The sequence below is a fragment of the Trypanosoma theileri genome (genome assembly GCF_002087225.1).
Source record: "Trypanosoma theileri isolate Edinburgh chromosome Unknown TM35_Tth_34_V1, whole genome shotgun sequence".
NCBI lineage: Eukaryota > Euglenozoa > Kinetoplastea > Trypanosomatida > Trypanosomatidae > Trypanosoma > Trypanosoma theileri.
This window is the reverse complement of record NW_021639876.1, coordinates 82962-109295: the sequence shown is the minus strand read 5'-3', so window position 1 is coordinate 109295 and position 26334 is coordinate 82962. Positions and strand designations below refer to the sequence as shown.

The 26334-nt window shown below is 41.9% G+C and overlaps 16 protein-coding genes across 16 annotated transcripts; all 16 read right to left on the bottom strand.

Moving 5' to 3' along the window:
* Positions 1-271: 271 nt before the first annotated feature.
* On the bottom strand, positions 272-2002 carry TM35_000341630 (uncharacterized protein; the record flags this gene model as incomplete). The annotated part of the gene is made up of 1 exon (XM_029029061.1): positions 272-2002. The coding sequence occupies one exon, from the start codon at positions 2000-2002 to the stop codon at positions 272-274; it is 1731 nt and encodes a 576-aa protein (XP_028879617.1).
* Positions 2003-2267: 265 nt separating this feature from the next.
* On the bottom strand, positions 2268-3221 carry TM35_000341620 (uncharacterized protein; the record flags this gene model as incomplete). The annotated part of the gene is made up of 1 exon (XM_029029060.1): positions 2268-3221. The coding sequence occupies one exon, from the start codon at positions 3219-3221 to the stop codon at positions 2268-2270; it is 954 nt and encodes a 317-aa protein (XP_028879616.1).
* Positions 3222-3499: 278 nt separating this feature from the next.
* On the bottom strand, positions 3500-5713 carry TM35_000341610 (uncharacterized protein; the record flags this gene model as incomplete). The annotated part of the gene is made up of 1 exon (XM_029029059.1): positions 3500-5713. One exon carries the CDS (start codon positions 5711-5713, stop codon positions 3500-3502), a length of 2214 nt encoding a protein of 737 aa, XP_028879615.1.
* A 374-nt stretch (positions 5714-6087) lies between these two features.
* Positions 6088-6510, bottom strand: TM35_000341600 (uncharacterized protein; the record flags this gene model as incomplete). Its single annotated transcript, XM_029029058.1, has 1 exon — positions 6088-6510. The coding sequence occupies one exon, from the start codon at positions 6508-6510 to the stop codon at positions 6088-6090; it is 423 nt and encodes a 140-aa protein (XP_028879614.1).
* A 369-nt stretch (positions 6511-6879) lies between these two features.
* TM35_000341590 (uncharacterized protein) lies at positions 6880-8418 on the bottom strand (the record flags this gene model as incomplete). Its single annotated transcript, XM_029029057.1, has 1 exon — positions 6880-8418. One exon carries the CDS (start codon positions 8416-8418, stop codon positions 6880-6882), a length of 1539 nt encoding a protein of 512 aa, XP_028879613.1.
* Positions 8419-8761: 343 nt separating this feature from the next.
* TM35_000341580 (telomere-binding protein 1) lies at positions 8762-9814 on the bottom strand (the record flags this gene model as incomplete). The annotated part of the gene is made up of 1 exon (XM_029029056.1): positions 8762-9814. One exon carries the CDS (start codon positions 9812-9814, stop codon positions 8762-8764), a length of 1053 nt encoding a protein of 350 aa, XP_028879612.1.
* A 465-nt stretch (positions 9815-10279) lies between these two features.
* Positions 10280-10999, bottom strand: TM35_000341570 (protein-L-isoaspartate O-methyltransferase; the record flags this gene model as incomplete). The annotated part of the gene is made up of 1 exon (XM_029029055.1): positions 10280-10999. The coding sequence occupies one exon, from the start codon at positions 10997-10999 to the stop codon at positions 10280-10282; it is 720 nt and encodes a 239-aa protein (XP_028879611.1).
* Positions 11000-12219: 1220 nt separating this feature from the next.
* TM35_000341560 (uncharacterized protein) lies at positions 12220-12915 on the bottom strand (the record flags this gene model as incomplete). Its single annotated transcript, XM_029029054.1, has 1 exon — positions 12220-12915. One exon carries the CDS (start codon positions 12913-12915, stop codon positions 12220-12222), a length of 696 nt encoding a protein of 231 aa, XP_028879610.1.
* A 645-nt stretch (positions 12916-13560) lies between these two features.
* Positions 13561-14136, bottom strand: TM35_000341550 (uncharacterized protein; the record flags this gene model as incomplete). The annotated part of the gene is made up of 1 exon (XM_029029053.1): positions 13561-14136. The coding sequence occupies one exon, from the start codon at positions 14134-14136 to the stop codon at positions 13561-13563; it is 576 nt and encodes a 191-aa protein (XP_028879609.1).
* A 473-nt stretch (positions 14137-14609) lies between these two features.
* On the bottom strand, positions 14610-16562 carry TM35_000341540 (coiled-coil domain protein; the record flags this gene model as incomplete). The annotated part of the gene is made up of 1 exon (XM_029029052.1): positions 14610-16562. One exon carries the CDS (start codon positions 16560-16562, stop codon positions 14610-14612), a length of 1953 nt encoding a protein of 650 aa, XP_028879608.1.
* A 1381-nt stretch (positions 16563-17943) lies between these two features.
* TM35_000341530 (uncharacterized protein) lies at positions 17944-20130 on the bottom strand (the record flags this gene model as incomplete). The annotated part of the gene is made up of 1 exon (XM_029029051.1): positions 17944-20130. One exon carries the CDS (start codon positions 20128-20130, stop codon positions 17944-17946), a length of 2187 nt encoding a protein of 728 aa, XP_028879607.1.
* Positions 20131-20853: 723 nt separating this feature from the next.
* TM35_000341520 (uncharacterized protein) lies at positions 20854-21924 on the bottom strand (the record flags this gene model as incomplete). The annotated part of the gene is made up of 1 exon (XM_029029050.1): positions 20854-21924. One exon carries the CDS (start codon positions 21922-21924, stop codon positions 20854-20856), a length of 1071 nt encoding a protein of 356 aa, XP_028879606.1.
* A 321-nt stretch (positions 21925-22245) lies between these two features.
* TM35_000341510 (uncharacterized protein) lies at positions 22246-23415 on the bottom strand (the record flags this gene model as incomplete). The annotated part of the gene is made up of 1 exon (XM_029029049.1): positions 22246-23415. The coding sequence occupies one exon, from the start codon at positions 23413-23415 to the stop codon at positions 22246-22248; it is 1170 nt and encodes a 389-aa protein (XP_028879605.1).
* Positions 23416-23675: 260 nt separating this feature from the next.
* On the bottom strand, positions 23676-24254 carry TM35_000341500 (uncharacterized protein; the record flags this gene model as incomplete). Its single annotated transcript, XM_029029048.1, has 1 exon — positions 23676-24254. The coding sequence occupies one exon, from the start codon at positions 24252-24254 to the stop codon at positions 23676-23678; it is 579 nt and encodes a 192-aa protein (XP_028879604.1).
* A 637-nt stretch (positions 24255-24891) lies between these two features.
* Positions 24892-25497, bottom strand: TM35_000341490 (uncharacterized protein; the record flags this gene model as incomplete). Its single annotated transcript, XM_029029047.1, has 1 exon — positions 24892-25497. One exon carries the CDS (start codon positions 25495-25497, stop codon positions 24892-24894), a length of 606 nt encoding a protein of 201 aa, XP_028879603.1.
* A 418-nt stretch (positions 25498-25915) lies between these two features.
* TM35_000341480 (uncharacterized protein) lies at positions 25916-26290 on the bottom strand (the record flags this gene model as incomplete). Its single annotated transcript, XM_029029046.1, has 1 exon — positions 25916-26290. The coding sequence occupies one exon, from the start codon at positions 26288-26290 to the stop codon at positions 25916-25918; it is 375 nt and encodes a 124-aa protein (XP_028879602.1).
* Between the last annotated feature and the right edge of the window lie 44 nt (positions 26291-26334).

The following is a 26334-nucleotide window of genomic DNA, read 5'->3' as shown; positions in this document are numbered from 1 at the left end:
AAAAAAAAAAAAAAAAAAACGCAAGCAAAGGGGATAAAAAAATAATAATAAAGGAGATATGTGCAGCGTACGACAAATCAGTAGAAATAGCGAAACAACAACGAGCTCTATTGATACTCCGATGATAAAACTTCACCCAACTTCACTCGGTAATGAAAACATACCTTTTTAGTATGTATATGTGCGTTTTCTTTGTACACTTGGGAGGGGGGAGAGGGTTGGTTGGATGGTTGGTTGGGGAAAGGTGAGGGATAAAGGGGTTAGAGGGACATTACGCAACGACGGAGAATGAGAATCCGTCAATAATGAATTCAATATAACGACGCAGCGCATCTGGCATCTCATTCTTAGTAGTGTGTAAACATTTTACGACAAACCAAATATTGGCGCAGGTAATCTGTAGCGCATTAATATGAAGTGTCATACCATTTTCAGTTTCACCTACAAACATCACAGTAACCTTTCCTCCAGCTGCGCTTCCCATCCGCTGAAGGGGAGGTTGTGAAAAAAGTGGATTTACTAATAACGGCAAGTCAGTTATTTCCGTAAGAGATAATGTACCAACTTCTAATTCAAACATCTCTTTATCCTCTGACTCCAAGAAAAGGTTGACAAAGGGATCAGTTGTATGATTACACACACATGTGGTGAACATATCAATAGGAGGTAATGGCATCTCTAACACTTTTGAAACGTACCGACTTGTTGGTAAATCCCTATTTTCCTCTGCCACCACCGTAGTACTTATCTCTGCAAGTAGCAATTTTACTTCTTCTATGATATTCACATGGGTAGCACCACCCGAGTGCCAATATGATACCAGGTATAGTTTATCAGGAATTAACACATACACCTCATCGTCGTGTTCTTTTTGTTCACTTTTCAGTTCCGGCTCCCACGTGAGGATTTGGCCTGACCATTCATCTGAATGACGGTAACATAATGCAAGAGTGTTACCTATTGTTGTGCGAGTTACTATGAAGTGTAGGGGAAGAGAAACAAGAAATACCTCTCCTCGCATGCCCGACAGCAAGGCATGTTCTTGCTGTCCAACGGGCTGACGGGGAATGGGCGCTATTTTAGCACTCTGCAAAGTTCGACAAATATCGGCGAGACGGGCTTCATAATCGTCTACATGCGTTTGAAGTTGAATAATATAACCCATATGGTCCTGTACTAAAAAAAATACGGCAGTAACCATCGATGCAGGTCCTGTGGAAATATTCACGAAACATTCCATAATGGTCGTTATAACAGTACTTGCAGGAATATCATACCGTATTTTAAAATGTGTTTGCTGCTGCTCCGCCACCGCCCGCACCCGTTCAATACATTTCATCTTGTATACCTCTGTTGTGATGTTTTCCCTCGTAGCAGAGAGATCTTCCGCGACGAGTGTTAACATCGAGCCATCGTGGTGAATGTATCGCTTCAACTCGACAGGGAAACGATAGAAAGCAGATTCCATCGTAAAGCTACTAACAATACTTGCGGTAAGATTTCCAATCGTAGTATAAAATTCAACACCACAAGAGCTTGACACTTCCCCTGATGTTATGCCATTACTGTTACTTCTTGCCCACACGTGATCGAACTTTACACTGGATGGAGAAAAAGAGACACCGCTTGGTGATGACGTTGATGACGTCCTTCTTCCTTTTATTTGTTCATCTGAATGGTTGGAGAATAATCCCACATCATACATTTTTTCCTTGGATTTCTTTGGATAATATTTTTCAGGCCAAATACCGTAACTGCGGAGTTCCGAAATTGTGAAACCTTCTGATATTAGTTCCTCAATTGAAAGTCCCTCTGATATAAGCTTGTCAAGACGCATGGCATGCTCTTGACGTCTCTCCCTCACCGCATTAAATGAAACTATACAGGAGCTGATGACAACGCCAATGGCAACAGAGATATTCCACTTGTGGGACATATCCACATAATTCTGCGGAGACATCATCAAACTACTTGGTCCCAATAACCAACAAGTCCAAGGCATAGAAACTTAAAAAAAAAAAAAAAGAATAAAAAAACGTCATAATAATATGGTGTTCAAAACAAAGGAATCACAGAACAAAAGAGAAGAAAATAACTATCATTATTACATCAAGAGGGAGAATATTCTTTTTTTTTTCCCCTCTCTTTTTCTTTCTTTCTGGATTAGACTAACACGCAATCAAAGACACAAGAACAATTATACAGACTCATATACGCACTTCTTTACTTTTTTTTTTCTTTTTTCTGCTCTTCGGTGATGTTATGTCTCATTTAAGCAAGAGGTAATCATTGAATTCAGGGTGACGACTGACGATAAGATCCGCTACATGGGCTAATTCCTCACATATTGAAGTAGTCTTTGCATCCCATGCTGCCATAACAGATGCATTATCTGACTGAGCAAAGATAACAGTCTCTGTGGTCTGATCGAGGCGCGCATCTAAGCGACGCTCCGTCACCATTTGAGCTACAAGTCTCTCTGCCTCTGTTGCAGTAATACCAAGAAGTAATCCAAGTTCTGCGAAACCAATATTGTAATAAACACGAGAAACAGCTTGTAGGTTATGCTGAACAAAGGCTCGTGTGACTGCGGCAACAGCAGTGGGTGAAGGTTCCACATATGGGAGAAATCGTTGTAGATCACTCTGTCGCAGTACGTGAAAATTATGTGCACGACCCAAAATCGTGTACAACTCCCCAAGTAATACCGCATTCTCATCCTTGTAAAATAATCCCAAGAGTCGCGAACGTGTTACAGTTGCATCTGCCTGAATGGCACACACTATGGCTTTACGAAGGTGAGAAAGACCTTTGGTTCGCATGTATAAATCATAAAATCGTTGCGAGGACTCTGTGAAGCGCTGTCGTGCCGCAAGTAGTGTAGCAAAGGCATGAAGAAACTCGTTCACTACAACATTTGCCTCTGGTTTCATGGCGAGCGACTTATACAGTGCGAGTCCTCGCATACACTCTGTCTCCACCGTCGCGTAGCTGTTTGTTTGCATTGCACTGTTAAGTAATTTTGTGAGCAACACTAAAGAGGCTTCATCACTCTGTGCTGGCAGTTCTCCTCGCATTGCGAAGGCCGCGAGTGACTGTAGTGTTGGGCCGGGCGGTAAACGTTGCAGAAATGACGTCAAACCATCAATATCGCGGGAGGCGATGAGAGACGCCACATGCGCCTTTGTGAACTCCACCCCCTCTTCTTCCTCTTCTGTCATTAACACAGACACTACAGGAAAGACTAAGAATAAGAAAACAGGAAACCGAAAGAAAAAAAAAAAAAACACTCCATAAGAAGAATAATAGGATAAATAAAGAAACATATATTGTTACTATTTTTTTTTGTGAAAAAAAAAAAAAAAAGAAATCACCTTCTTTTTGCTCGTTTAGTGGAAAAACCATAGAGCCAAATTAATCGTATTTTGAGCACTTTGGTATGTGCTATTTTCTTTTTTCTGTTTTGTTTTTTTTTTTCTTTTTTTTTTTTTTCCTTCTTTTATTGATTCTCCTTCTTTGCCTTCTTTCCTGGTCTGTTGAGGAAATATTCCATTGCGTCGTCGGTGTTTGTTTTCTTTCCCTCTTGCTGCCGCTTCGACTGACGTGCTGTGGCGACGGTGGCCGCAAGTTCCACGAGTTCCGCCTTTGACCGTTTGTCTTTCTGCGCGACATCCAGATGAAAGCGTGGGTCCGCGAGCAGTTTGCTCTGAAAGCGCGGGTCAATGGCGTCGGCTGCGGCCTTCGCGGCCTCCTGCTGCCGCGCCTCCCGCACCTCGCGGGTGACGCCGAGTGCATTCGACGCCCGCATTTTTTTCTTCGCCTCCCGCTCCGCCGCCGCGCGTTGTTTGACCGCCTTCGCATGCAACTTCCGCTTCTCTTTACCGCTCACGTGCGTGGCGCCCATGTCGTCCGTGCCAAGAGCCTCGCGCAGTGCCTGTCGTCGTTTCTCACGATCGGCCTGCAACTGCGCCGCCTCAGCCTCACGTTCCTGTTCAAGCATCTCCTTCTTTGCTTTCCGCATTTCTTTTCGTCGAAGTTTGTACTTTAACTCCGCCTTGGTACCAAGATCGCTAGACTTCATCATTTGCTTTATATGAGTTTCACGTTGAAGACGTGCTGCCTTTGTCTCTGCATCCAAATCAAGGGTGGCCTCCATGTCTCCCATAACCTCACCATCACTATGATGATCCTCATCCTCATCTTCTTCTTCTTCACTTTCCATTTCAACATCACTGAAACGGTTGAGGGAATCATCATCTTCGTCTTCATCCTCCTCATCATCGCCAAATTTGTTGTCGTTGTTGTTCTCCCCTTCATCACTGGGTTCATAGTCCTGTGGGAGACCACCAATTTCCTCTAACAATGCAGCATACTTTTTGCGAATTCGCATTTTCTCCCGAATGCGTTTTTCCTTATCATTGGCGTTGTTACCCTTGCCACCATCATCGACCTCATCCTCATCGGATGAATCTGGTGGTGCAATGTACGCCGCGAGATCATCATCTGCGGTTTCGCCAGTGAAACTATCACGAATGGAACGATGACGGAAAACATCATCTTGATCCCATGAAATACGAAATCGAGTTTGTGAAAGTGCTGCAGCTTTAAACGCTGCGAGCGGCTTGTAGTTCGCGGGAATGCGATCGGCGCGGCTTACGGGATTCTCAAATGATTCATCATCGTCCACATAGCGCAGGTCAAGCACCACACCACTTGCCTCCACATCCATACCATCCAACTGTTTGTACACAGTTTCGGCTGTCTCTGCAGAGTCAAATGTGGCGATAGCGTAATAGTACTTCATACGATCCCGCTCATATTTGCGATACTTCCCCTGGGAAAAGAATTCCCCATCCTCTCCTTCTTCCTCCAACATCGCAATGTTATCATCTTGCCAAGCATCATCATCATCATTGTTATTATTATTATTATTATTATTATTATTATCATCATCATCATCATCGTCATCATTGTTATTATTTTTATTTTTATTGTTATTGTTATTCTTGCGAAGACGGAGGTCATCCTCATCGGTTGGCTTGTCAGCTGTTTCTTTTTCAGAGATCTTTGAAGTATCACGTTCATCTTCCGCCTTTTCTTTTTTATCCCACAGATCCGGACCCTGGACACGTTCGTGTTCTAGCATGCGTTTACCAAAATCACTCATGTAAACAGAAACATCAACAAGTTGTCCTCCCAGTGGAAGAGCATAGAAGAGAATAGCGTACAGATCCACCGCTCGTATATGATCCCAGCTACAGTTCACAATAGCTACACGACGGCGTGGTTCAACAAACTCCACATCAGAGGCAGACCAAGCCGCCGCCTCCTCTTCCAGATCCTCCACTTCTCCATCAACTACGTTCATGATTTCCTGATTATCATCCGAGTGGCTGCCGCTGCTGCTACCGCTGTGAGAGATATCATCATCTTCCTCGTCTTCGTCTTCTTCTTCATCATCAAACTCCTCTGAACCTCCATCAATCTTGTGTAGGTGTTTGGCGAATCGTGGATCCCGAAGCGCGGCATCACGTGGATTGTCGTACTTGTTATACTTGTTGTAGTTATTACCGCCCCTACCACCGCGGCGGGAGACTTGAAAACGCGGATCGGTGAAGCGAGCGGCGAAGCGCGCATCGCCTCGGCCTCTTCCACGACCACCACGTGAGTGCACCGCCCCCCGGCCACGTGAGGAGCTCTGAATTGTCTTCATACTCACACGAAACGGCTTTGCAAATGAGAACCTCAGACTCGTGAAGATAGTAACAACAAAAACGGAGGAAAAAAGAGAAGGCAGGACAATACCGAAGAAAAAAGCAAATAATTAAAAAAAACCTTCGTGAAGTAGAAACTCATATATGAATACACAAACAAAAAAAAACACAAGAAAAAGGGGGTGCACTAGAATGCATGAGATAAAAAGAAATAAATAGAAAAAAAAAAAGAACCCAACAACAATAACACAGTTTCTGCAACAGGAGAAAACAAGGCACAACCAATTTCAAGTATCCAATTCGTATCCGATGTGTATAAGAATATCTTTCATTTTCTTTTTTATGATCCAATCATCACGTAAAGATTATTTTATCACTCCTTTGATTTTCGCGAAAACGATGGGATAAGCGCGACGATATCAAGGAATAATGTCAGCACTACAAATCCCAGTGGTAAGGTCCATATATGATAAACAGGCCACACTGCAATGGTCCAGAGAAGACCTCCTAAACTTACTGCAGCCGTCGCAGTATGTACTATATGCTTGTGCGTCTCACCCCAGTTTGGGTGTTTCGGTTGAACGAAAAAGGCAGTGTAGAACCATATGGAGAAAAACATTGCGTAACAAAAATATGAAATCCACATGACAGATTGAATAATATTACGCGATCGAAACATAACTTCAATCAATCGGGAATACATCACCAGGATGGAACAGATAATGATGGTAACTACTTTAGTAACATAAAACCTCAAACCCCGAGGTTTTGGTGGTGGGGCATTTGATAACCGCATTATTATTATTATGATTTTTTTTTTTTTTTTAGTCTATCGGCGCCTCTTATTCCTTTTTTCTTTCCTTATATATATATATATATATATATACCCCTAGCCAGGTCTTGGTAGAAGATATATATATGTATATACACTGATAAAAAAAAAACTATTAGGAAAGAAGAAAAAAGAAAAAAGTTTTAAAAGTCCAGATAAAGAAAGAACAATGTGCTTGAGGAAATGCTGAAAAAAAGAAGAAAAACAAATCCCATCAAAGAGAATTCCCACAGATAGGTGGAAAAAAAAAGAGAGGAAGGAGAAATACCAATAATATATATATATAAACTCATAGAAAGACAAAGATATCAGGTTTACATAATATCAAATGTATCATACATTATCAACTTCCCTTTGTGTCAGAAAGGGTGTCGTGTCAACTCCCATGCTATGTAAACGTCGCAAGGCAGTGATCTCAATTTCCTCAATTTGTTCTGCTTTCAAAACAGCTTTCCTGTCAACCACTGAGGGCAAAGTACCAGATAATGGACTAGAACACCCAGCAGATGGTAGTTGCTGAGCGTGAGATTCAGAAAAGCAGTTGGAAGCCTGTCCTAAAGAGGATACTGTAGCTGGTCGACCCTTTTCTAATTCAACACGCAGAGCTTTTTCTTCTAGGGTAGCCATTCGTCTCTCCATTTCACTATTACTCTTTAGAGCAGTTACCCAGTTATTTTCCATGTTTGTAGCAAATCGATGTAAATCTTTGATAGACCAGACTGCTTTTTTGGGAGTTGCACGCTTTACCATGGCATGTCGTAGCGCTTTTATCACCTCACGGGCATCTTCGTCCTCCTTTCGCTCATTAACACAGCGGAATATAAGGGTCGATGGTGGAGCAAAGTCATCCAACGCCTTTTGACTACTTCGCATATCAAGAGTACTTTGATAGGCAGAAGCACTGATTAAAAGTGATGGGTCATAAATGCGATTTGCCCACTCTCCACCCATTGTCTCATGATAAGAAGATAATATAATAGAGAGTGTTGAAGCAGTCTGTACTGCCATTTCTTCATTTCGGGCATTAAAAGGAGATGGAAACATTGGGGTCCCAATAAGATGTACCACACCAAGGACCGATCGTTGAACTTCTCCGTATCGTGTGTATACTGGAACAAGAAGTTGTGCAGCATTAGATGAATCAATTAAATCCATTAATGGGGCATTTTCTGATAATCTAGGTTCATTCATCCCTAGTTTTGGTTTAAGGTTTACTGCAATTCCTGTCTCACTTACAGCACATGGGACGGATGTCTCAGATACACGGTATGGGGCAGAGTTACGGAGTTTGGATATATCTCTTCCTACCACAAAGGGTGCCACAAGTTCAGTAGATACAACGCCTGGTGGTGGCAACCATAACAATGCAACAGCTGCTCTAGTACGAATTGCCAAACTTTCTAAAACGGAATATATGCTGGCAGACACCAGTTCTAACGCAGAGTTCATCCTGCGTAGTTTATATACCGGTACTGTTCCATTGAAAGTCGCTCTGGGACTGAAACTAGTATGACTAGGCCGAGTAGGACTATGTATTGCAGTTTGCGTATTCATAGTAGTATTATTTCCATGTGCAGTTACTGGACAGGATTGCGTACCCAACTCACGTTCTTGTCGATCTCGCTGCCTTGCAGCTTCGAGATTCGCCTTACACTCCTTCAGGGCGCCTATCTCTTGGTCTACTGCTGAGCAAAGCTCACGTAGTGCAGCCTGCAGTCTTACAACCTTGTGGTTTTCCTCTGGAGTTCTCTTCTCCATCTCACTCACGATTCTGTGCACTTCCTCGAAGCGGTGGGAGATTATGTCACTAAAGACGCAAGGAGAAAGTGTGGAGACTGGAAATGCATGCTGGCAACTATAGCAGAGTTGCATCCTATCCCTTTATGTAAGCAAGAACTCAATAATAATAACAATAAAGGAGGAAAAAAAGCGTAAAAGATAACGTGGGGGGCGTGGTATGTGCATGTTAAAGTAAAGTAAAAAAAAAAAAAAAAACAAGAACAATAAGTAAAGAAAGAAGAAGAAAAAATACTGACTTTAAAAAGAGAAGCAATTGAAGATACAAGGATGACACATTATGGAGTACCGGGAGTCTATTCGCAAAGTTCTATCATGTTCAATATATATGTATATATATATGTATATATATTTGCCATTCCTCCAAAAGAAGCTCACATGTACACACACAAAGAAAAAAAAAAGACTGATGCCTCTTTCAAAAGCGATATAAATCGTTATCTAATGAATCATTGAGCCCTACGAGATCATCTGTAAAGGTTTCGTCAACATGTCCTCCATCTATGCCCTCTTTAGTAGTTTTCAGCGTTTCGACTTCTGCCAGAGGAATGCTATCTTTATCCTTATCCTTGTTATTGTCGTTGTCACCACCCCCACCCCTACCCCCACCACCATACTGATCATTAGCATCATCTCCAACTTCGCAGTTAAACTCATCATAGTCATACTCATTTGTAGGAAACAGGGGTGAAACAGCACACGGAGCCCCAGATTTCCTTCTCTCCCCATTTTCCTCTCCCTTTTCTTCTTCTTCTTCTCTTCTTCTTCCTTCATCTTCTTGCTCTCCTTCTTCCTTATTATTTGTTTCATCCACCACGGTGTCAAAGTTGAATTCGGCGTCTGCTTCCTCGTGCTGCTCTCCAAAGAGTCCCTCCTCTATTTGCCGCAGCGCCTCTTCCTCGTCGTGGTCTAGACGGCGGGCGGGCCCTTGTCGTTCCTCCTCGCGGCGCTTCAGGCGGGCTCGGAATACGCCGAGATCAATCGCCTCTCGCGCTGCCAAAGCGGCCCGCACATCACTGCGGCGACGGCGTAGTTCGCGGTGATACAGCCGTTTCACATCTGCCCGCGATCGCCCATTGTACATGACGGCGATGGCATTAAAGTCCGTGCCGTATTGCGAGAGGAACGTGTAGAACTCCCGCAGCTCCTCCTCCGTCCAGTCGAAGCGGGCGCGTTTGTTCCCGGCGGGAGGTGCCGATCCCGCGTCCTCCTCCGCTGTGCTCGCCGCCGACTCGCGCGGGGGACTCCGCTCCCGTCGCTGGCGCTGCCGCCGGCCGCCCTGCAGCAACTGTCGAATCGGCCGCTGCTGCAGCTCCGTCGGCACCACCGTCGGCGGGAGCTCCTCGATCGGTTTGTTGGAGAGCGTGCGGAGGGGGACGCCCTCGAGAACATCGCCGCCCAGGTCGAATTCATCCGCGGCAGGATCCGGCGGGAAGTCAAAGTCGTCCCGGTCCATCGCACTTCCATTCATATGTGTGGCGAATAGGGGGGAAAAAAAAAATATAAGGAGAAAGAGAAAAAAGGAAGAAAAAAAAAAAAATCAAAATCAAAATTCATTCATACATACATGTATGCAGATGAGAGTGAGTGCATTTCTATCGGGAATGGATAGAATGGAGGAATGGTTGCCGAAAGTCTGCCAAGAGCACAGCGGACGCAACATCACGCACACACACACAAACACACATACTGGAGAACCCCATCTAGCCCTGCTCCACTGAAACAATATTTATGTAGATGAAGACGAACAGTAATTTGTGAAACTAATTGAAGCAACCGATCAGCATAGACTAAAAGAAGGAAAAAAAAAAAAAAAAGCATAACCGAAAAAGAAAAAAATAAAATAAAAGCAAAATAAAAACTGTTTCACACACATATCTAGACGCAATAATAATAAAAGCAGAAATACAAATGAAAGTATCCCTTACTTCCTATATTATTGACGCCTTATCTGATGCCCCAGGGAAGTCAGAGGAACGAATTGCACTCGTCCATGTGTTTTCATTTCCACTTTTCCATTGAGATCTTTCCTGTAAATACGCAGAAACTGTGTCGCATCTTCTTCTCCCACCGGTATTACGAGGCATCCACCAGGTTTCAGTGAATCAAAATAAGTTTGGGGAACACTTGCAGCAGCTGCACCGACGTGAATAACATCAAATGAACTTTGAGAATTGGGAAATAATTTTGAAATGTCTCTACCATCACCCTTGATAAATGATATACGGCCTTCGTTTACCCACTGAGCAAAATGTTTTTTGACCACATCCGATGATCGTTGTCGCAACTGCTCCACATGTTCCACACCAATAACCTGTGACCCAGGACCGCATAGCATAGCAAGAATAACCGTCAGGTAGCCACTACCGCTACCAATATCCAATACTCTTTTGTTTTGGTTTCCTTCCGGTTGAAGAAGATAAGGGGCAAGAATTTCAACCATAATGGCATGCATATGGGGTGCACTTATAGTAGCACCATACCCAATGGGCAGTGGAGAGTCATTATACGCCATGCCCTTATGGTAATCTGACACAAACCACCCACGATCCACGCGATGGAATGCGTCAATGACAGCTGGCGTAGAGATCAGTGAGGCCAGCTCCAATTTTCGAACCATTGCTTGGTTTGAAACACCTGAGCACGTCCAAGCCATAATTAATAAGTCTTTTTTTTTTTTTTTTTGGCGCTTTCCCTTTTCTATGTAAAGTTCTAGTCAACCTCCATACTGCAAAACAAAACAAAACAAAAATAGAACAGAATCCAGCATGCAAAAAAAAAAAAGAAAGGTTTTACTCATTACTCCAAAAATATTCTAACAATATATATTTTTCTCTTTTTTGTGTTTTTTTTTTCTTTCCCCTTTCGGGTGTTAGTAGTGTAAACTTCAAGAAGTATGGTCCATCAAACGGATCCCACCTTTGGTGGTACAGCAATATTGCCATTTATTATAACCAGAAATACTAGCTACTCATCGTATTAATAGTAGTATTAGTAATGATTGTCGGTGAGCTCTTTTCCTTCCTCCTTTTCGCTTGATATACCGCAAAACACTGACGTCTACCCCTCAAATCAGCAGCATTAGCAGGAAAAAGGGGGCAAACATCTGGGCATTGTTGTTGTTATTATTATTATTATTATTTTTTTTTTTGACTGGGAGACGATTCCCATCATTCTCTAATTCTTGTTTTCCACTTCCCAAGTGTCTGGTCATTTGGGAATGCACACAGGAGATTGCCACTCAGCTGGGTGGATCGCCACATTTGCGTCCTCCCACCACTACCGTGGTAGGTCATTTGACTACCTTTGTCTGTTTTATTTCGTTTTTACTTGCTTGTTACACATTACTCATGATTTTTCTTCTTCTTCTATTGTTGTTGCTATTGATTGTTATTTCTGTTCTTCGGTTTTTTTTTTCTCTTTTTTTTTTTTTTTGTATTTTTCCGGAGTTTTCTTTTTTTCTTTTTTTTTACCTCCTTCGTGTTGCTATACTACAGAAAAAAAAAAAAAAAAAAAAAAAAAAAAAAAAAACCTCCACGCAATACACACAGAAGCGGGGGATGATTTTATAAGTTTTGTTCCTAAATAATCGTGCGTGATATCAATCTCACCTCTGCATAACAATAATGTGCAGAGACCGAGACTCACTCACTCACTCAGACAGAAACACAGAGCATTATATATATATATATATATATTTCTTCTTGTTTGTAAATATACACAGAAAGAACACAAATACACACATCCCCTCACCTTAGTCAATGACATACAAATGGAAAACAAACAGTGACACATCAGTCACACTGCAAGTTACACCCCCTTAACTCCTTTTCCTTCCCACAAGTGTATATCGTGATGTTTCGGTTATTGCTATTATCACTGTTGCCACCCACCTCGTCCACGAGTGTCGGTGTCTGCGACCAGACCGGCGTAGAGATCTGCCTCGTCGTGCAGCAGTGGAAGGAGAACAGGCACCGGCGCCGCCACCTCCACTTTGTGCCGACGAACTCTCGGCTCGTCCTCGTCCGCCGACACACTCGGCGCATTACTTGTAGTGCCTCTCGCTATTGTTGTTGTTGCTGGTGTGGATGTTGCGGTGACGACTGGGGCATCGGCACGCGATGTCTCTTCTACAGTCGACAACGCCTCCTCACGCTGACGGCGGAGTTCTTCCTTCTTCCTTGCCATTCGCTCTTGAAAGGATGAGAGTGAAAAGGCGGGGACTGCAGGTGCCGAGTTGCCCTTCTGCCCCTCACGTTCTTCGTCTTTTTTCGCTGCAAGAGCAATAGCGGAGGTCTGTGCCTCCAAGTCAGCACGGACAGATGAGATCACCGCCTCATCTGTGTTGCATTCCTGCAGGAATGTGATCAGTTGTTGTAGAGTTGCCCGGTTAACTTCTTCCACGGCGGCTGGTGGGGTAACCGCTTCTGTAGACTTCTTCGCAAGGTCCTTAATGTCCTCACGGTCAATCACACTCGACTGCACATACTTTTCAAGAATCTCTTTCACCCGGTTGAGTACCTCCCGTTTGTTTGCGCAAGAAGATGTGGCTGAAGAAGAAGAAAGTGACATAATGTCCTATTGTCTTTTGTGAAGTTGATACCTTTCACTAAAAGAAAACAAAAAATAAAAAAATAACAACAAGAAGAAAAATATTGTTGGATATGAAAAAAAAGGAAAAAAAATAAATTCTGTTACATCCAGAGTACCCTACAAAACTAACAACACATTAGGGTGTATGCACAGGTGCAGATGAACAAACACATATAGACACACACATCCAAAACCTTTCTCACTCACAGGAGGGACTAACTGAAACGCTAAAAGCAAAACTAATAATAATAATAATAATAATAATAATAATAATAATAATAATAATAATAATAAAAGACGATCTCTACAGATGTTCTCCACACACAAACAAACATAAACTCTGGTGTACCTGACTCAACCACCAGGGCACATAATACACACTACAGAGACTCCACTACACTACTAAGTTCCACTATCAACCCTCTTTTATTTTCCCTTTTCACCCTCATCCACATCCCCACCCGAATAGCCGATCTACCTCTAAAATACAAGAACAAGAACAACAACATCGGCAACTAAAAAAAAATAAAATAAAAAAATAATCAGAAGAAATATATATATATATATATATATATATATATATATATATAGAGAGAGAGAGAGAGAGAGAGAAAGAAAACCATACTAAGCAAACCTTTCAGCTACTTGCCACGCCTTTACGCGGTACTCAGCTACGGGATTTTTGACGAATTGTTTCTCGTACAATGCCTCACGAACACGTTGGCGGTCACGTTGGTCCCGCACTTCATCAAAGGAATACAGTTGATTTCGCTGAAAGTCACGTTGAAAGTATCGTTCCCGTGCTAAAAACTTTGTAAAATTATTCCACGCAAAAATAACGGCGTAACATTTAAAAAATGACCACCTGATGGAGGTTCCAGTCCGATTGAGAAAACGTGTGTAAAAGAAGTTGACAAAGGCGGCACCAGGGATACTTGTGATGACAACTGGTGTACAGCGTATATTTTGTCCCCAGAAGGTGCGCATATTCCAATGGGATTCGCCGTCTGGTACTTTGTACACGCGACCCACCAGCGCCTCATCCGGTACTGTTGGGGAGCCGAGAAAGAAATCGAACTGGCGGAAGTTTGGCTCGAACTTTGTATCTGCCTGCACTGTTGGAATGGATCCGTGCCAGTTGAAGGAGGTCGGGCTGGTGCCCTGCAACATTGTAAAGTGTCCCTGCGCAACACCGGGCATCGCGTGGAGGACCTATCTACTGTACTTATTCCCTATTAAATTGGTATGTATGTATGCATGCGTGTGAATATATATATATATATATATTGCCGATTAGAGACTACTTCTACTAATAATAATAATAACTATTATTATTATTCCTGTGTCTTGTAGTCAGTGTATCCTACTGAAAAACAAAACACAAGTACCAATAGTGAGAACAAAAAAAAAATAAAAATAAAATAAACAGAAAAAGGCACGGAGGTACAAATAGAATAAAGAAGAAACTCTTCTAGGTTCACACCATCACTATCACTATCTTTTCTTCTAGTGACATGAAATCATTGCAAAAATTCCACTCTTTTTTCGTATATTTCTTTCTTTCGTTTTTTTTTTTTTTTTTTTTTTTTTTTTTTTTTTTTTTTTTTTTTTTTTTTTTTTTTTTTTTTTTTTTTTTTTTTTTTGTACATCCACCAAAGCCTCTTTAGAAAGATTTATTGGGTGGGACGAGCCTGCAGAAGTAACTGCGGCTGAATGTAGAGTTGGTAATTCACATCACTTTGCATATATTGTGCAAGTAACTCACGTAACTCTGCGTTCTGAGCTCGTAATGCATCTGTTTGCTCAATCAAACTACTGCGCTGCTGAAGTTGACTAATATATCGTTCAAGGCCCTTCTCTAACGCTCCCCATACACGTTGATGTTCCTTTGGTACAGAATCTGCCATACGAGCCCAATATTCTTTCTCTGCAGTTCGACGACGCTCTTCCTGTTTGATTTTAGCAATCTGTTTGTTCTTCTCTGCTGAACGTATTTGAGTTTCTCGCTGTAACTGCAACTTACGCTGTCGCTCCGTAAGGAATGTTGAGAGAGCACGAACAGCTTCCTGTGGGCGAATAAGCGCCGTGGCGTCTTCTCCAATACCCACCGTAAAGAACTCCATCATGTCTTCCATTTCTTCATTCTTACGTATTTGTAGAGTAGAAAGAATAGATTCTACCACAGCACGCTCTTCAGAGGTTCCTTGTACCTGTTGAATTGCCGTACGTACATTTTCATCTTCAATAAAAGGCGCTTGTTTATGTAGAATTTCAAGTAACATGAGAGCTTCCTCTGATAATTCAATTTCTTCATCACTACTGGCAACATCCTCTTCTTCTTCTTCTGCCGCATTACCCACATCATCTGAAGGCCAGTAATTTAACTCTGGTGGATTCCACGGCACACCAAGGATTTCTTCAAAGAGGACACGATCAGCTTGAAGACACTTATGAACAAGTTGTATATTTTTTTCTTCATGCATTCGCCAGAGTTGACGATACTTCTCCTTATCTGACATCTCAAACTTTTGAAACTTTTTCTGAAGATCACGATATTGATCTGCTACACGATGTAACTGGGCGGTAAGGTCTTTATTAGTGCGTTGGTATTTTTTCTCAGATTCAGCGTAGCGGGCCACAAGTGAGCTGAGGGTATCCTGCAGTCTTGCAAGTCTACGTTTATGCAATGCCTGAGCACTTTTGTTCTCCTTTACTCGTTCACGCAATACTTGTAAGTTATAACTTAGTCGTTCACCGTTAAGCAAGAACTCCGCTTTACAACGTTCAAGTTCTTCTGTAAGAGTATGAATTTCTTGTAGATGTTCTCGCTTGATATCATTATACTCTTCACAGTTTTCACGATGTTTCTCTGCAATGCTCTGTTGTGCTTCAGCTATTTTTGCTTCCCGCCGTTTGCGGTATTCCGTCTCACGTGTGCGACGCAGTTTCACTAATTGATAAATTTCTTCATCCCACCGCATAAGAGAATCTTTTCGTTCCTGTTCATACGTGTTTTCAACCTCACGTAGTTTTAGACTATACATATCAAGATACTTTGCCGTCTGCTCCCGCATCTCATTTACAAGATTATTAACATCCTCCGCATCACGTCGAAGGGATGCGACAAACTCCTCTTCACGTTCCTCTAACTGCTGCTTTAACGCCGTAATAAGTTTATCCTTCACGGCAATCACTTCTCCACACTGCTCCCGTTGCTCATTAAGTGCCTTGTGCAGCTCATGTGGGACATCAAGCTTATAGAGTGACTCAAACTTGAGCTCAATCGCACCTTGACGAACTTCATTCTCATCTAACTCGGCGCGTCGCATCTTTCGACGCTCCTCCAGCGCCTGCTCCTCACGCTCGCGGTGGTCATTCTCATTGGCGCCAATCGCAACCTCCCAATTCGTGACGGCACTGTGCGCACCGCCGAGTACATCCGCCATCTCGTGGCGGGCGGCGGTGACGGAGGCCTCCCCGCGGCCCGCTGGGGCGTTGGAAACAGTGGCGCTTTGCACCTGCGAATTGCCGTCGCCGTTGGCGTCGTTCATTCGTTTTTGAATGCGTTGCCGGCGCTCAGCGATGCGCTGCTCCTGTTCCGGGTCCACTGTTTCTGTGCGCAGCATCTCTTTTTATCTTTTCTTCGACTCACTTTTTTTTTTTTTTCTATCCTTCTATATATGTGTAATATATGTGCACCGCGCGTCGTGTGGCTTACCGGCAGTGAAATAAGAAGAAGAAGAGACGATAGTAGTAGAGTGTAACAAGTGCATTGCAGAGAATTGGGGAAAAGCAAAGAAACAAAATTGGGTATAACAGGAAAAGAACGCCAATGGCGAAAAGGAAAAAAAAAAAAAAGAAAATGGACCAGAGAAAGAAGGACATTCAAGGACCAAACAATAACTAGGACAAAAAAAAATCTTTTTTTTTTTCTGTGGACATCACGCGAGCTAACCCACTCACCTCCCACTCTTCTGTTTTTTTCTTCCTTCCCCACCCTATCAACTCCCACTTTCTTCACCTCTTTCTTTTTATTTTTGTTGTCCTTCTCTCTCTCTCTCTATGCGTCAAAATAAAACATTACCTTAGTTTCATTTAGTTGGGGGGAAATTCAACACAATGAAAGACCTTTCCTTAGCGTCTTTTTTTCTTTTTTTTATTATTACGACTGCCTTTATTCATTCCATCCTTTTCTTTTGTTTTCATTCGCCCCCTCTATTACACACCGTAAGATATGAAAAAAAAAAAAAAAAACAATGCCTGCCCTCCCCGAGAACAAGAAAATTACCATCAATTTCTTTTAGTCTATCTCGCTCTCGACTCGCAGCAAACAACACCTACCATAATTTCTGCTCGCCCTTCCGCCAATTGTATGGGAAGCCTCTAGACGTGACATATTGCTATCACAAAGACGAAATATAATAATAATAATAATAATAATAATAATAATAATAATAATAATAAATACCATGAAATATGCATCGCCTTTTATGTACAGATTCACCTTGGAGAAACAGAGAAATATTTTCCCCCTATCACGCATTCTTCGCGCGATATAAACCCCCAGCCCGTCTATGTGTGAGAAACAATTAAGTGTCACGGGCGTGAAGAAGTTCACACAACACCAGACATTTCCTTTTAGTATCCACACGAAATACCAAAACACACACACACACATACCCATAATAATAATAATAATAATAATAATAAGCGTAGGGTTAAGAAAGAGACCTCCGTTCTTCGACAAGTCTGCATATGTGTGTACGTATGCAATGGTAAACCTATACCCAACCTCCCATTTTCCCTCCCTCGGAAAAAAAAAAACGAAAAAAAAAAAAAAAAATCACAACCAATAAAAAAAAAAAAGAAAAAAGAAACCTCCCTTCAGATATCAAAAATCTCAACCGTGACGGCTATGGCGCATACTTTGGGTTCAATAAACCACACCCATCGTCGATTTTTAGCCATTGCATCTCTTAATCATCCTCCCTCCACTAACCCCAAACTCTATAGAACGTCATTGAGGTACATTTTCTGTGGACCAGTGAAAAGATCAACGAGAGGAGGAGAAACTCCAGACGGCAATAATGCATACACATCACTCTTTTTCCCTGTGACATCTGGCGATGGTGAGAGTCCGTCAGTATCATCGTAGTATGAATCTTTACCAGGTGTTCCATCTGTGATAACGGTAGAGCGAAGAAAACCGGGCTGACATGAGAGATACTGCGATATAGCGGCGTACGGGTGCTCACGGTGCATCTCACGTACCGCAGGGTGATGTGAATGGGCGGCAATGGCGAATGCGGCATCACTGTAGCCAATAAGTGTTTGCTTAAGTAATGCACGGTAGAGTGCTATAGTCACTTCCATCGGCACTGAAATCTTAAGTGAGAGACGTCCAACACTGTTGGCCACAGCTGATTCACTACGATGAAGCCAATGGAGCATCAGTTGTGAAATACCACAGTTTATCATTTCTTGAATGGCCGGGGTAGATGGAATATTAGCAGGAGGAAGTGGATTTGGTACCTTTTCGTGTATACAACACGTACATTGACAACGAAAGTAGGCAAATTGGGGTTCACCAACAGGCACAGCATTCTCTGGTGGATGTGTTATTCTACAATGTTCACAAAGGGCCATGCGGTGCATATCCAATTCATAGACACTCATCATCTGATATGGTGCTGCATTAGGATGAACGGCTGCAGTACATACAGGAAAGATTAATGCCTCACTTTCTGAGTCTAAACGGGAACTGTCCACCCGAGGGTCATTATAACTTAACTCTACAAAACATTCAAAGGCTCCATTAGCTACTACTGTATTTAATGCCTTTTTAGCCAACTGAAATAATGGTGTAATAACCAATGAACTTATTTGCATTATATTCCGTGGAGACTTATGAGCAATAGCTCCAATAAGTTTAAATACTGCTATTTGACTTTCTGCGCATGTCGATTTGGCAGCAAGTGAAATAGCTACTTCAAGTACATCCAAATCATGAATTTTATTTTGTAGACAAGGCATTCGTTCCAAAGCATTGGTTGCAACTTGACACAATATTCGTTTTAAGGTTTCTGATTTTGGGATAATTGAAATAGCTACACGAAGAGGATGAATATCGTTAAAATCATATGTAAAGGAAGGTGTGTGTAAGAGTAACCAACCTGCCATTTCTACCATATTACGACAACAAGTAAATAACCATGCTTGCTCTTCTGCAAGATCCACTTGTCGTGTTACAACGGAACGTGTTTGCATAATTTCATCTGGGTCACCTTGTGATGGGGTTCCACACTCCACAATTGGCATTAAAGCAACAGCAGCTTTAGCCGTCTGTGTTACCAGCGGTCCAAGTTCACTTGGTAATGAAAATGTTTGAGATGCAGCTACATCACGTGTTACGGCAAGTGAATTTCGCAATAGTTCCACGTAAAGTGTTAACACAGTACTTTTAATTCTATGATCCACATTATTTAACCAATGATTTACTTCATCCAGTACGAAATGAAAAAGATAGTGAACAAATCCCAACGATGCACGAACAAACGCGACACGTTCCTCTGGTGATATTAAGTGCAAACTAGAAGAATATTGAATAAGTGGAAGGAACGTAAGTGAGGCCATAATAGGACCATACGGAGATCGTTCATCCATTAAGCGAAAACTTTCTTCAATACATATAAAAACATCTTCAAGAGGCATAAACCCTTCACTACGTCTATCTGCTGTTCGTAGATGAGTTCTAGCGAGTTCTTCAATAAGTTGTTGGGATGGAATCACACGGACAACATGGGCAGCATTAACCCATCCACCGCTTTTCAATCGGTAATAGGTTTCGCTTGGGTCAATGCTTCCCTTCGCACTGGAAACAGCCACCATTAGCCTCGCAGGGTAAAGAGGACATAAGATGTGTGCGTTGCCACGTGGACGTGTGCGTAGGCAGACACCCATATCTTCATGAGATAAAACTGGATTGCGGATAATTACCTGCGGTGTATCAAACAGCTGTTCGTCAATTTCTATGCATTTTAAACAGAGGAAATAGTGACATCCCTTCTGTGTACAACTTCCCCACTCTACCATAGATGGGTGGGCGCACGCCTTGCAAATAGAACACATTACACCCGCACTTGGCTGCCTGAGCATCTGCATGGGATGCTCAGGGTGAGAACCGTGGTACAGCATTCCTCCTCCTTTCCGACGTTTTCTAACGGCTTAGAAAAAAAAAAAAAATAACAATATAAAAAAGAAAAACATTAACACATATTTAAATATGCACATTCGTACACACACGCAAAAAAAAAAGAAACAAAAACAATAGGAAAGGGAAAAGGGAGAAAATACTACAACTCCGCCCTTCTTCTTTTGTACACATATTATCCGGTGGATTGGGTATATAAATATATAAGTTTTTTTCTTTCTTTCTTTCATTGTTTCGGCAAGGAAAATTCCGAGATTGTATCTCACTCCTTCCCTCTATTCCATTTATCGCATCCCTTCAATGCATTCCCCATTCCAATTTTCCCTACATCTAAGTTCTGGAGAGGCTAGCTAGACGCTAACAAACAGTTCATAAAGTTCCAACAGAGATCTGCTATATGCAGATGTATTTTCCTCAACGCGTATAATTCCCGTTACTCACACGTACGCTCAAATTTTCGTCTTCTTTTTCCTCCACTTGTCAATATATAACGTTTTCAAACCCTACACAATATACCGTTTCTTCTAGAGAAAAGAGTCCTCTTAGAGAAACACCTCCCAACAAGTGACACATGTTGGGTTTGTGTAGTAGACCTATATACATAAATATATATATATATATATATATATAGATCTAATCTTTTCCTCTTTCTTGTTTTTTTTTTTTTTGCTTTTCTTTTCTTTTTCACATTATTCCTGGTAGAAGCGCTAACTTGATATCATACTTAATGCATCAACAGGCGTAGAACTTCTTTCTGTGATGTCAGAGAACTTTTTCGCTCCCTCATATGTCATACCAAACGCGCAACCGCCTATTGCCCCCATGAAAAGGTTTGCATGAATACCTTTAAAAAAGGCCCGCAAACCTTCCCGACGGAAAATATTTGTCATTACCCAAATTACAGGAAAAAGTCTGTCTCCTACATCCTTATTTACTTGCAGTCGAAGACGCAAAACATATAAAGGATTCATAATTACACCAATCACCATACTAGAAACTCCTCCTACAGCACTGTTAACAATGACATTGTCTGTAGTAGAAGTGCATCCAGAAGGAAGTCTATGCCGTAGTCCAAATGGAACAGTAAGACTTGATTTCATTGAGGCACATTCAAGAATATTATATGCCCGTTGTTTCAAGAATTCATAAACTAACCACCAGGCTCCTGTAATAGGAGAGACCATCAAAGTTAATAATGTACCGCGAAATAGTGCTCTCCATCCCTGCTCTGCAATAATACTTCTCGTTGTTTGGTATGCACTCCTATAGCAGGGTTCTCCAGGCCGATTGCCAGCTACCATTTGAACCTGTGATATCACAGCAAAAGGATTATAAAGAGGTCCAGAAACAACATCCGCCGCAAACCCCCCTACAAGACTACGCTGCTCTGATGTACGAAATGGAAAGTGTTCTTTTCCATATTCAACAATAAGATAATATACGAGTTCACTAATAACAGTACCGGAAATCACCATTCCAGCTCCATGAAATAACCCCCTGACACCATAATGTGCGTACATCTCCTGCAATACCTGCCGCACTGTCAAACGCCCTGTACTATATTGCTGCCGAGTAACGGCGAGAAAAAGTGGATGTCCAAAGAAGGAGTACGCAAAGGACGTGGCACCTAAAGTGGCAAAAAGCATCCATCTATCAACGTGAGACCACGACCGCGTCACGGCAGACGTCAACATGGGCGAAGGAGTTTCATCTGCGCTTATCGGAGTTGACACAAACGCTGTATCGATGTTTACAACAGGTGGGGCCACCGCGTTCATGCTTCCTTCATACAAACACACACACACATACACAAAGTCAAAAAAAAAAAAAAACAGCAAAAGGAAAAAAAAAATATATATATATTTATATATAAACAAATAAAGACCCCATCCCCTATCAATCCATATTGAGAGGAATATCAAAGAATATTAGTAATAAAGGGAGAATAATTAAGAAACTATTTGCATGTATGTCTGTGAGATACTGAAATTGGGATTCAGAGACTACAAGATGGATAGAATAGATAGAGAAGGGTGATAAAGATGGGTGTATTTGAACAAATCATATTGTGCAACATAAGAAAGCAGTAACTCTTACGACTAAATGTCAAAGACCCAGATATCATCCCCACTTTCAAATATTTGAAGGCCATATTCATATGCGAATGCGGCAAGAAGGAAACCGCTCGAGAGAATCCAGAGAGAAAACCAAATCCAAGAGGTAAGTGCGGGGTGAAATACAAGCAACAGTGAACAAGAAAAAGAGCTCACAAAACAAAGCAACAATGAGGCTTTCGTCAAATCATCCATAACCTTTGATGCGGCAAATGGGGTTTTCATGACCTTAATAAAAATCAAAGCAGAAATGAAAGCAGCAATGAGATACCAAATAGGGTTTCTTGCTAGAGAGGCGATCAAGAGATAAATGAGACGATGAAAGAGCATCAGTTGCAACATTAAACCATCACAACGTCTTTCATCACTTCGTGCATTACCACATCGGGCAAATGAGCTTAACGCAACATCCTGTAAGAGAGAATAAAATAATAACATCACATATGCAATACCTACACACCATCGGTGTAAGGATGACAAACATGAATGTTGCCCAAGAAAGCGCATCATCTCCCCTTCACATGGTATTGCGGCAGTCATAATGGCAAGTGTTGGTATTCCAAGAAATGAACTAAGAGGTGCAATAATACGAGGAATAAGTTCCATTCGTCCCACAAAACGGTATGGATCCATGCGGTCCATAGGCAGTAACACAACCCCATGAATTAGGGATAGTAATAAACTGATTACACCAAGAGTTCCACCAAACCAAACACTTACAGTGTTATAAAATATGATATTGTCAATTTTCCTGAAGACGCCAACATTGTGAAAAGCTGAGAATGCGAATAAGATGGGAAGCAAAACAATATCGGCTAGAATCATATAAACAGCACTTCGACTCCCAAGAGCTGAAGGAGCTCTAAGCGTGGTAAAAGCCGTAATGCGTGAGAACGTTCGTCGACCACGCTCACGCCAGAGGAAATGCAAACTTCCACGAAGTGTACGGGCAGCAAGAAAACAAAAGAATACTGCAGCAGAAACTTCATTCACGCTAGCCACGTTAATGTTCCCAGTAAGAAGATATATCAGGAGTCCTACTGATATAATATACAAGAAGAGTGGCGGATATCGCACAGTAAATAAATAAACCCTTCCCGAACAGCTACCGAATTCTCCTTCATCCCTTTGCGAAATCCCATCAACGTCATGCATGATCTCGCTTTCCCACTCTCCTTCCTTTCTTCCTTCCTCCTCTACTCCTACAAAAGCAAATGCAAAAAGAAAAAAAAAGAAAAGAAACACAACAAGAAAAAAATAACTATCAATGATTATAACAGAAATTTTGTTTAGATTTCTTCCGAGAAGGTTTTTTTTCTTTTTCTTTTGCTGTTTGTTTTATTTTGTTTAAAGAGAACCTTTAAACATAGAAAGGTACACACTCTTCCGATAGCAGAAGAGAGAAAAGTATTCATTTATCTCCAGACAAAGGTACCCTGTGGTGTTTGTTCCCTAGTTATTATTCCCGCCTCACGGAGACGTCTAAACGCTGTTGGAGCATATGGTTGCAAAGCTGTAGAAAGCTCACCAATGTAGAATTGAATATCATGTCCTGGCATTGCCTGAACAAGACTAACAATACCATCCTCTGCTGCGGCTGATAATGAAGCGGCTGCTTCACTATCTCCTTCTCCTGTCATCTTTGCTGGTGTTGAGCTTCCGTGTTCTATTCCCTGCTGCAGTACACTGAGGTCTTCTTCTTCCGGGCGGTGGCGACGTATTTTGTGCATTTTGCGTGGCAGTGAAAAGACGGGGTACCACCGCGGTGGCTCCTCCGGCCCGTCGATGCGGTCAATAATGACTTGGCCGTAGAGTTTCAGTTCGCCCCACAGCAGCCGCGTCACTTCCATCTGCCGCTCCCGCCCAAAGTAGCGGTTGGCGTAATACACAGCCGTCATGCCGGGATCTCGCCGCACAGTGTCGAGCAGCAGCGGCAGCGTGAGGGCCCGCGCGGTGCGGTCCGCGGCGGTCTGCAGAACACAGCCACGTCGCATCTTCTTTATTCTATTCGGATACACAACGCTAACAAAGGAGTGCAATAGAAAGAGGAATAAATAAATAACAATAATAATGACAGTCAAGGAAGTGAAATAAAGACATCGAAGGAAAAAAGTAAACCAAAAAAAAAAAAAAAACAACAACAGAGGAACCAAAAAATCACAAGGGAGATAAACTGCGGCACATCATCAAATGTGGCGCAAAAATCACTTCATGAAGACCCTTAAAACTGGAAAAAAAAGGGAATCATGTCTTCTTCACCCCATATGCGGGGGGTCACGATACACCGATACAAAAGAAACAAAGAGGTTTAGAGGGAACAAGGTCTAATATAGATATATGTATATATTGTCTAGGCCTTTTATTTTATTATATTCTTCGTCTGGTTTTTCTTCCTTATAATTCCTTTGACCACCCAGTCATTCATTTTGTGTTTCTCACCTTTCTGGGGGACTCATCTCAATATCATAATTATTTTTCTTTGCTCTTCTTTCTTCTTTCCAAACAACATCCACCTCTCTTCCTCTTCATCACTCGTCTCAGTAACATATTCTTCATCATCATTTTCAAGCATTTTTTTTTTTTCTCCCTTTCTTTTTTTTTCTTGTACTGTTGCGTTCACTACTTACTTTTCTACTGCCGTGGCTTCATCACAAGATTTGAGTTTTTAAGCTGGGCGGTGAGTAACGCAAGTCGCGCACGAACAGCGCTGTAGCGGTATCCAATCTGTTCCCGCACCACTTCTGGTGGTGATGCCCGAAACGGGAGTGTCAATACACCGACGAGTTTGTACTCGAGATTCTCTATAAACTCCATATTGGCGGTACCATTCTCGTCAAGAAGAAGAACCATAATAAACCGTTGCGGTTCCCGAATACAGCGATTGAACATTTTCAGTAGTGTCATTAAGAAATCAGGGAAGTCACAGACGAGGCTCTGGTGTTCACGCAATCGCAGGAATCCGGCGTGGTTAATAACACACGTATAGTGAAAAAACAAATCGGACTCACTTGTCAACTCAACACGCATGGCAGAGAGACTATGATCATCGCCGAAGGAAAGCACTTTTACTTTCATACCTTCTAATGAACCGGACTCTGCGCTTCCGCCACGCATTGGGCGTAATTCGCATGGTACTTCACGATCATACACCACTTTGAATCCATCAGCGAGCGATGGATCTGACTGCTCAATCGCGCGAAAGTCGTGTTCTAGCTGCGCAATAAGAGTGTCGCTCATTCTCTACAAGACAAAAATACAAGAACAACAATTATAAATAATAATAATAATAATAATAATAATAATAATAATAAAACTGAATCTATTGTTAAGATATGCTACAATTGTACGATTTGATGGAAATGTAGTGAGAAGCAGTTACCTATCCACCTCTCACACCCGCAACGCACACAAACACTTACTGACACTAAAAATGATAAAGAGAACATATTAAAAAAAAAAAAAAATAAAGAGAGCATGGTAACAGAGAGATAGAGAGAACCACAATTAAGGAGAGAAAAAAATAAAATGTATCTTTCAAAAAATAATAAAAAAAGGATATCCTATTCTTCTGGCGGTGCAACTTATCTGGAAAGTTACAGAATATATCCGTCTCGGATGTTTTTCATCCTTTTTTTCTTTTTTTCTTTTAGCATTCTTACAACCGGTAGCCTTTCTGAACAGCTGGTTTCTTAAAATAGACCTCTTCCATTATTTCCTGCTGCCGTTTACAATCAATACAAGGACCTTCCCTTGACCGTTTATCATTCCACCAGTAAGTGTAACAAAAACCGCCAATCGCGAATAAGAGGGTAGCTGGAATCATCAAAGTAGTTGCCCTGGGCATACGCCATCTATTCTTTTGCGCTGCTAGTCGTCTATCACGCATTACATTACTATAGGGCACCTTGTCGACGTCTACGCTAGATTTCGACGAGGAACCCATTGTGAAATGGGTCACACACGCCGATTGAAGCACTATATATATACTATAAGAAATTTGTAAAGGTGAAATGAGAAAAAAAAAAAACATTATATATACATATATATAGTTGAAAATAATGTGTTTTTTTTTTT